This window comes from Octodon degus, unplaced genomic scaffold, assembly GCF_000260255.1.
Source record: "Octodon degus isolate 3935 unplaced genomic scaffold, OctDeg1.0 scaffold00010, whole genome shotgun sequence".
In the NCBI taxonomy this organism is placed as follows: Eukaryota; Metazoa; Chordata; class Mammalia; order Rodentia; family Octodontidae; genus Octodon; species Octodon degus.
In genome coordinates, this window is record NW_004524586.1 from 21,609,811 (window position 1) to 21,620,238 (window position 10,428).

General features: G+C 34.9%; 1 protein-coding gene across 5 annotated transcripts in view; it reads right to left on the bottom strand.

The window, feature by feature from the left end:
* Positions 1 to 2,176: 2,176 nt before the first annotated feature.
* Plekha1 (pleckstrin homology domain containing A1) overlaps positions 2,177 to 10,428 on the bottom strand; it is a 111,458-nt gene continuing 103,206 nt past the window's right edge. The window contains exons 9-13 of one of the 5 annotated variants that reach the window (XM_023708935.1): positions 8,647 to 8,711; positions 7,734 to 7,797; positions 5,714 to 5,803; positions 4,488 to 4,528; positions 2,739 to 3,036 (exon numbers count right to left, since the gene is read on the bottom strand). In XM_023708935.1, the coding sequence (XP_023564703.1) occupies positions 2,826 to 3,036; positions 4,488 to 4,528; positions 5,714 to 5,803; positions 7,734 to 7,797; positions 8,647 to 8,711 (471 nt within the window). In that variant the 3' untranslated portion in view covers positions 2,739 to 2,825. Of the gene's footprint in view, positions 3,037 to 4,457; positions 4,529 to 5,692; positions 5,804 to 7,733; positions 7,798 to 8,646; positions 8,712 to 10,428 lie in introns of all 5 variants that reach the window. The other 4 variants (XM_023708933.1, XM_023708934.1, XM_023708932.1 and 1 more) reach the window with 4 other exon arrangements.

Consider the following 10,428-nt stretch of genomic DNA (forward strand, 5'->3'; position numbering starts at 1 on the left):
AACAGGGTTTTGGGGCTGGGGACTTGGCTCAGTGGTCGAAGCATCTGCCTGGCAAGCGCAAGGTCCCAAGTTCAATCCCTGGTACCACATGCGGTGTCAGTCCTTGAACCCCGAGACGCACCGAAACTGGGTTGGTGGCACACACCTGTAATCCCAGCGCTGGGAAGGCTGAGACAGAAGGATTACTTGGGAGTCCCAATGTGTGGAGACCCTGTACCAAAAAAAAAAAAAAAAAAGACAAGACAAGAAAGTCTCACTATGTAAGTTCAGGCAGGCCTTGAACCCTTGAACACATTGCACTTCCTGCCTGAGCCTCCCAGGTGCTGGGATTGTAAGCATGTGCCACGATGCCCTGCACAGAATGTGGTTTTTAATTAAGTAAAATAAGCCAGTTCTTTTTTCCAATAAACACATTTTTACTTGTACAATTTCACATAAAGCTATGTTGTAAGAATTCACAGTTTCTTATTTTAAGAATACCAAATAATTTTTGTGTAAATGCAGATTTGATTAATCAAAAACACTCTATACCAGTTGTTTACTCGTTTAAAAAATAGCCAATTAAAATGAAATGAGAAGGTAGAATGGATTCTGAGCAGTTTATTACCAAGTTGTTACAGTGTTCAACCAGATCAACATATAAAGACAAAAGACATTAACAGTAAACATTGGGAGATACACATTCCCATTCTGAAAGAAGACATGTTACATATACAGAAAAAAATGCAGCAAATATTAAGGTATTCAAAGTAATTTTTGACACTTCAGATGTGACATATTTACAAGTGTAAATTTTAAAATAATTAAATAATTTTCATACTTATAAAAGAATTAAGATAAATATTAGGAGACCCTGATAATCACAAGAACATTTTCCTATGCAATAGGGTAGGTCTACAAAAAGTCCCAAAAAAGAGCTAATATTTTGCCATCATAAAACATATCAAATTACCAATATCAAAATATGCTCAAAATGCACATGCAATGTGTTAAGTTGTACCAAGGAAAACAGCAGTGGGCTCTTGAGTATTGCAAAGTGTCTATACAGATTTCTTAGGTGTATTTATAAAACAGGAATCTTACTTCAAAAGAGCCATTATAATGTATGTCAACGGAAAAAGTGAACTGCTTAAACCCTTTTCATTCTAACACTTCCAAATGTAGTTGCAGCTGGGTGTGGTGGTTGGTGTACACCTGTAATCCCAGCACTGATACAGAAGGATCCCTGTGAGTTCAAGGCCAACCTGGGCTACAAAGTGAGTTCAAGGTCAGCCTGATCTGCATAGTGAGACCCTGCCTTAAAAGGACCAAAAAGCAACAATAACAAAAACAAAACAAAAGGAATTGCAAAGGAAAAAACTAAGTTTAAAAAATATTAGCTTATGAATAGAAACGGTGGTGGTGTATTCTTATACATACAGATTTTTAAACTAAAACTGAATAATTCTAGTCTGGTATACCTTAACTTCAGGACCCTACTATTGGAATAGGAAATTCCTCTTTTTCTCTCTCAGGTAAGACTTAGTCATTTTACAAAATGAAAAGAAGAAACAGCAATATGTATGAATTCAAAACAAAATAGCACTGTAAAATAGTAAAACATAAAATAGCAGCATGTGAAATTCAAGACTGTTTTTCTTAAAGCAAATGTTAAGGATTGAACTGCTGAAACTAAGGGTTCTTTAGGGAGGTGCTTTTATTCATGATATCCCCATGATTAAATGTATACTTAAATTTTTTTAAACATATATATTGCACATGTAGAAAAATACCAGAATTCTGATCCTAACATAAAAGGATTTTTAACACATTAAACTATGCTACTGAAAATTAATTTTATTCCAATATTTAAAGCCAATCAAATAGGATTTTTGAGTACATTAACCTCAAAGCATTCTTAAACAAGATGAAAAAACACAGGCACTTGAAAATAGATGACAAAAAGTACAGGTCACAACAATTTTATGACTAAGGGCAGTTATGTCTTTACATATAAACTTGAGGTCTTTCACTGATCTAAATATAGAAATAAGATTCACAAAAATTTGATAAAATCAGATCTGCCCCAAATTTCCAACTTTGTAATTTTCACTGAATAACACACTGACCACTGCAAGTCCTAGGCCTTTTCAACCATCTCAGATATACTTGTTTGAATTCTCATTTCCTCTTTTTATCACCCAGGACAACCCATCATCCTCATGCAAAATTTACCACTCACCTCAAGATCCAGGGCATAAGAAAGTTAAATTTCAAAACAGTCCATATTGCAGTAAAAATTCTGCAGCACCACAGACACCCCATAGTCCAGCCATATTTGATGTGGTAATATTGATGAATAAGAATGTGTAAATATTGAACATTTAATAGGAAGTCATAGCATTTTTTAAAGGATCAAAATAAGCATTTTTAATGTTTTTAGTTGTTAAATATTTAAACTGTCAAAGTCACTAGGAGAAAAAAGTATCACACACACGTTTACCACTCCAATGAGAATACACAAAGCTTTGGACAGCTGATACTGAGACAAATTTTTGTCTCGTAAAGGAATTACATTTAATTTGGCTGCTCCCTAGAATATTGGTTTACCAGTTTGTTTAAGAGTGTATCTAAGAGACAGTGAAATATATTATATTAAACACATTTCAATCTTTATCATCTTTGGCTAGAGGCCTCATGAAAGGACACTGAAGGGTAGAAGGGGATTCAGGACCCCATGCTTCCAGCTTACACATCACTAACTGGAAGGCTTGCATCATCCAAGTCCACTGGGTCATTATCTTTTTCCTGAGGGCCATTTTGAGGTTTTAGCATAGCTTGTTCAGTCACTTTGGAAGCTGGTTCTCTTGGAGAGACAGTCTGGACCTTGAAGTTCCCTGGCTTGACCTTGGCAAGAGATTCATAAAATCCTCGCTTCTCCATGGTAAGGCTTGAGACCAGAGAGTTGCTCCGAGAGGCTGTGGAATGTGCGGTGGCTGCTGCTGTGCTGGCAGAGCGGACAGTGTGTTTGGATTCTGAAGGGCAGGTGGGACGCTCCTGGAAAAAGGAGTAGTGGTCAGACACAATCATTAACCACAAGGTTAGTAACTTCGTGTGAGACCTGATTCTCTGAAAAACAACATACACGCACGCACGCACGCACACATAAAGCAGAAGCACGAGCCATGCAGCATCAAGGTGCAAGTTCTTTCCCAAAGCAATGCATTTTTAGGGGTGAGTTAAAAGCAGTGACAGCCAACACCCATTTTCATTAAGAAACCAAAGTTCTTTCACCAAAGCTGAGTTTGGCAGCTTATAACACTTTGAAGATGTAGCCAGCCTAAAGTAGAATAGTGTTCCAACTGCAACTAAACTGTGTTTAAAAGTAACATTATCAGATTTACCATTTTGCATCTACTCTCAACTGACAATGGGATTTATGCCATATATTTCAGAAAGATAAAAGATGCAGAATGTTAAAGTGAAATCAGGCCATAAATTTACTTAATAAGCAGGAATCAAGATTTTTTTCTAACATTATTTGTCTTGCATTCTGATAAAACTGAGTCTTTGCTCCCTTAAATTTTATTACAAACCCATGACAGCAAAGTCTTTTTACTTAATTTAATTTTGAATATGTCACACATTCATACGGCTTAAGATTTTAAAAGGATACCTATTTAATAACTCCTAAAGATTTAATGAACAAACAGCAGTTGTATTGATTTTAATATGATTTTAACTAGATCAAATTTGAAGATGTCTCTAAGTATGACCATTTTAAATATACTGCACAATGAGATTCGTAAATACACTATTTATGGTATTAGTGGCTTTGGGGAAAAAAGTGCTAAAAAATCACTAAGACACTACTAAATCCTACTACATGGCTAAAGTTCACCACATAATTAAAATGCCCTGGGCCAGCAAAATAGCTAAGCAGACTAAGCACCTGCCTGTGCTTGCCAGAGCTCATACCTGGCATCACATGCCACGCTGGCCCTGCCCCCAGGAGTGCAGAGCTGGCCACCAAGACCTAGCATGGTGGCACATTCCAATAATATCAGCACTGGGGAGGGTGAAAACAGGAGGATCACTATGAGTATAAGCTACATAGTGAGACCCTGTTCTAAATACATAAAATAAAATGCCCTGCAAAATTATAGTAATATAATTGCATATTTTATTAAAGGCACATTTCAAATGTTGTATGAAATTAAAACTTGCAGCAACTCAGCAAATTTTCAGAAGCTAGCTTAATGTCTCTCTCCATTAATAAGGTTTTATTTCTTTTTTTTTTAATACCCATATTCAGCCTGATAACTATGGTGAAATAAGTTTGCGTTAGTGTTGACAAAATCAGTTATGACAACTGCAAAGGGCAGTTTGGTTAACTCAACTTTCTATGATCAGTTGTAAGTAGTGAGTAAGTCCAGGCCCTCTACTAAGAAGGCACGTTTGCGTGAGAGCCCACATACGTGCCGCATTCACCAGTTCTTGATGTATACCTCTGTATACAAGGGTTCGACAGCCTTCTGGCCTGCCACATCTGGAACACAGTGCAAAGATTAGAGTTAACCTATACTTGAGAGAGGGAGCAAAAGAGAAAGTTCTGCTGACAGTCATAGCTAGATAGTCCAATTTGCCCCACCACAAAGCACAAAACACAAACACCCTTCTCCAATTTTCCTCTTCCCAACACACTGTTTTTACAGAGAATCTCATACTTGACTGCTGAAAAAGTCACAGAAATGCAGGCAATCACAAAATTAATATCTATGAAAGTGACAGCCTGCAGATGTTCCAAAAAGGATGTAAGCAGAATGATAAAAAAAGAAATGAAAAGTGAATTTCTATTTACTGATCTATAGTTATCACTATTAGGCAACTGTTAAAAGGTAATAATAGTACTATCAGAAAAAATTTTAAGAGTACAGAATACCTAGCATATATTTAAAAAATCTAGAAAGTAAAGACTATAATGCACATTAGAATTTTTTTTGCTGATGACACTGCTATAATTTTTCATTTTTCACTGGGATTTGCACTGTCAGCTCAGGGATAAGTGGTCAAAATATCCCACAGCACTATTTACTTCTTAATGATGTATTTGAACATGAGAAATATTTTCTTCCTATTTTTGAGTAGAATGTTTTTAGTTATTTCACTTTCATTATCACAGTACCAGAAAGATAATTATGGTAGTTTTCAGAAGCAAGCTTTTATATTAATCTGCTAGAAAATAAGAATTTAAAAAAAAGAAATGGAAAATCCTGAATGGGACCACTAACAAGGTATTTAAGGCTCTAGCTTGTTTGGTGGTATTATGTTAGTAGCCAATAAACAAATAAAACTAACTGAAATGGGGAAGCAAGGGAAAAAATTGAGATATCACAAAACTGTAACAAAAGAACTAAATGTACCTTAAGTGATCAGGCCAAATTGAGACCTACTGACAAGTAACAACTGCTAAACAAAGCAAGGAAATGTTTATTCTTTAGTGATATTGCTTGTGCATTTAACACAATACAATGCACAGAAAGTTATGTATACATAACACTACAAGGAAGCATTAAATTAGAAACGGATTATTTTTTGAAAGTCCAATTGGTATGAAAGTCAACATGCAAATAAATTTCAATAAAGAAAGAAACAAGAAAGATTAGGGGGACAGGAAGTAAAACAAAAGGTGAGTTCCCTATAGGAGTATTACCCCAGAGAAGGGGGAACCTACAGAAGAGGCTGATCTCCCAGGCCCCCGCTGTGCCACAATGGCGCCGGAGACCGCTTTGATCCAACTATGCATTTCTTCTGGGCTATCAGCCTAAAGGAGAGAAAGGACGCATTCAATTTTCTTCTAAATTACCTTTTACTTCTATAAATTCAATGCACTTATTCAGCAATTTACACCGTCACCAAATGATTTTTCTTTTTATTTTTTATTTTATTAATTTTATTGAGAAACAAATAGCAATGAGACAGTTTCAAAACCGATTAGTAGGACAGTTTCAATAACTAATACAGTGCATATTGTTGTCTTCGTAGTAGTTATTCATAGTACAAGATGCACACATGATACCCTGTCTAAACACTGTTAGTACAAATCTTTCTTCTCAGTGAATTAAGAGAAAGTAGCTGTATATCTATCTTAACTATTTTGAATATAGAAAATCATTCTAAAATAATACCCCCTCCCTCAATTTTAGAAGCACTTTTTAAAACCAGGTTTTGTTGGGTTACTATACAGAGATATAAACTGGGCACTTAATGTTTTAAGATCAGACACGTCAAAAACGTCAATAATGTATATCTCTAGAAACAAATTAAGAACACAAAGCTTTTATTTCCTTTTAGCAACTGCTACATTACCTGAATATGCTACAATAATATATACCTGTCATTTAAAAATATTGACATTATTTTACTAGAAATAACTTTCACTCATATCCTGAATTCTAAAAGGAATTTTGAAAATCATATCCCAAAGTATCTTATTCCTTGACAGGGACTGGCTTCCACTATGACTTTAAAACCTTACTATAAAATTGGTCCTATTAAACAGTGTCCTAAAAAAAAAAGGGTCCTAAAAAGGTGTAGAGATACTATTTCTTCTAGATTTAAGAATTCTGTGATCTCTTATCTCCATCTAGAAATAGATCTAAAACTAAAATCTAAAAGTTCAAAAACTTTAAAGAAAATAGGAACGGAATTCCAGAAACAAATTTCACAACAAAGAAGAGATTCATGCTGTGATGGTTAATCTAGAACTTATTCTACAGAAATCAGAAATTCAGGCAAATTTATGCATAATGATGTTCATCACATTATTTATCATACTAAGTACACAAAACTATGTAAATAAATGTTTAGTAACAAAATAAACATAAGCAGTTTATGTGTGGAACAACCATACAAGAGGGTATGGTGAAACTGTCAAAATTCAGAAAATGTTTAATGACATGGGGGAAGATGACTATAATATATGAAACGAATACGATTTAACCCTATATTTAAGTATAACCCCACTCGCTATGAGAAAAGCAACTCAAAAAATTAAGAATGGTTGCTTGAAAGTGGATTATGTTTTTCTGTACCTTTTTAATTTTTATTTTCAAATTTTTCTTCAGTGAACATATATAATGTCTACAAAACAAATTTTCTTTTGAAAAAACTTTCAAATGAAATAATCTAATATGAAAAATAAAAAGTATATTTTAAACTTAAATATAGGGTGCCTCCTATTAGTAAAACTGTAAGATCTGTGTTACTTGTATTAGAAATGTTTGAGCTCTCCTTTTTATAAGATGACAAAAAACTGTAATTACAATTCCAAAATAAGTGGACAGTAATACAATTTGAAGGTATACATGTAACACCTAAGTTAGAAGAGCATGTCCCAGGTTGGGTGGGGTGGTACATGCCTATAATCCCAGTATTTGAGAAGCTGAAGCAGCAGGATCCCTGCACATTTGAGGCTAGTCAGGCTAACTAGTAAATTTAAAGTCAGTCTGAAGTACATAGGGAGACCTGTCTCAATCACCAACCCTCAAAATAGCATTTCCCTTCCTCCAAATACTTGTATTTAAACTAATTCATAACAAAGATATTCCCATTCCTAAATACCTACCAGTAAACTTTTATACATCTTTTTACTAAACTAATGAATTTGTCATATTTTAATGTCAAAAGCAATTAACACTTTATTCACCACTACAATTAATGATTTGAGAGGCTCTATAATCTCGACATCTTACCTGCACATAGAAAGTTCGAGATGTTGTTACAATTTCAAACAGATTATCCCTCATCATTATGTCACTGTTATGAAAAAAATAATCATCCAATTATACTTAAATAGCATAGTTTGACAGTTTTGATTGTACTTACTTATTCAGTATTAAGTATGTATCAATAATTAAATATTAGAGGTAGAACACTAAACAAATTTAATAAAACCTATTATTTTCACATTCTGTTTTCTGCATTAAGTTCTATAAATTTTACGTAGTTATTTTTAGAAAAAGTTCACAGGCAACTTTAAAATTCAAAGTTTCTAACTTTGCCAGTTTGCTTAAGGATGAAAGTACAATTAATTAGATTTTTGGTAAGGTCTCATTCTGTTGTCTTTAAAATGTTAAACTTAACCATAAAATAACTTATCAAATCTGATGGCACAAGCTGCTCATATTAAATTTCTCTTTCCATTAATAAAGTCTTTATGAATTTTTACTTTGCAAATACATTATTTTACATGGTTAAGTTCAGGATTTAAAAAACTCTAGTATGGTCTAACTCTAATGAGTTAAACATTACTTTTGTTTTGTTTTTGTTTTGTTTGGTCTTTAGGACACGGTGTACAGGGTTGTACAGGGTCTCCTGTGTAGATCAGACTTGTGACCCTCCTGTTTACAGTCTCCCAAGTGCTGAGATTACAGGCATGCACCACCACACCCAGCCTCAACCGCAGTCTCGACCGGGGCCTGGGGATTGAACTTCCAGCCCCTCCATCTGCCTAAGCAGGCGCTTTAATCCACTGAGCTATTTGGCTGGCCCTTAAACATCACTTTAGAATTAATTTAGAAAAATATAATCTGTAAGCATAATGAAACTAAGGTACTGCTCTGTATGACTTAAGTGGTGCTAATATCACGCCAGCAAGTTCCTTACCTTTGCTTACATTCTTGGACTTTATGAACCTCTTTAAGTGGTATTACACGGAGAGGTTCCTTTTCCTGGCAAAGAAGCAAACAAAAAGACACAGTAGATTTATTCTTAAGAACCTTTTAAAGGTTGATTTTCCTATTTGTAGGCCAATGGGAAAATTAGACTTCTCTTTTGAAGTACATCCAAGCTCCAAGCTGCAAATCTACTTTCTTAAACCACAGAACATCAAAAAATATCAATTCAGGGGCTGGGGAGATAGCTTGGTGGTCCAAGTGCCTGGTTGGCAATCACAAGGACCCGAGTTTAATCCCCAGTACCACATGCTGTATTGGCCCCAGAACTCCGGGTACACCATGCTGGGCCCAAAACTGGGCATGGTGAGGCACACCTGTAATCCCAGCCCTGGGGAAGCTGAGACAGGAGAATCACTACGAGTATGAACTACGTAGTGAGACCCTTTGTTGAATAAATAAAGAAAAATTAAAAATAATTTTTAAAAAAGAAAGTATCAATTCAACACCTTTATAAACATTGTTGTTCCAAACAAGATTTCTGGCCTCCATGATAGTACAGCATATTAAAAGGCAATCTGTTTCAGAAAAGGAAACTATATTACTTGAATATACTGACTATGAACAAAACTGCCATTTCTATGTTTAAAATAAGCACACTACTTCTTCTTCTGGAATGTCATTTCAATACACATATACGGTGAACAAAATATACAATGAACGTTTAATTCCTTTTTAAGTTACCACAATAAAATTACTACATCAGTCTCCTTTAAAGACATTCTCTCTTGTTCTGAACACTTACCATATGGTTACTGTACTTCCTCAAGGAGTTCTTGGAGTCCTCTTTTGTATCTTTAAAAAAAGCTTGTGGTGCTGGGTACCATCCAGCACAGAGGCTTGTAAAAAACATTATGGTTTGTCCTCATCCACCTCATTCACTAGCTCTTATTCACCATATGACTTCTGACTCTCCCACGAAGTCAGAATGACCATGAAAGGTAAGTGTGTTCAATCAATTCAGGACCCTGAAGCAGCCACAACAGTGCAACCAAAGACACCCAGGGAAGAGAACTTAGAGACAGCTTCAGAAGGTGGCAAGAACAATAGGATAGGGGGCCGGCGAGATAGCTCAGTAGAATAAGGGCTTGCCTGGCAAGCACAGTCTTCAGTTCAATCCCCGGTACCACCAAAAAAAAAAAAAAAGCAAAAAACAACTATAGGATAGGTATGCTCAAGATATTTATAGGGATTAAAGGGCAATGCAACTTGATTTGAATATATCATTTCACTAGTATCACTTTAATATGAAGTACTATTTATTGAACATTTACTGTTAATCTGTTTTTTGAAAGAGTTATCTTAAATTTTCTACAACTCAATACATATACCAATATTCAGCAAAAGAAACTGAGGATTAGATATATTAAATACTTCAAGGTAATTAATATAAGACATAACTGGTTCCTAATATAATATTATACATTTCATTAAACACTGCATTCTAAATTTCACTTAATATGTTATCATGAAATTAAGACATTCTTTTATGCAGCAACAAGAAAAAAATCAAAATATGGTAGGACACTTTCTCTTAATCAAATTGTTTTACAAAATAGTTTACAGAAATCATGCAAAGAATGTCTACATATTTTGTGCTTCATTTTTTTAATATTTATTTATTTAGTGTGTGTGTGTGTGTGTGTGTGTGTGTGGCCAGCTCAGCACACCAGGGGGCGGGGCTGGCTGGCATGTGGTGCTGGGGATTGAACCG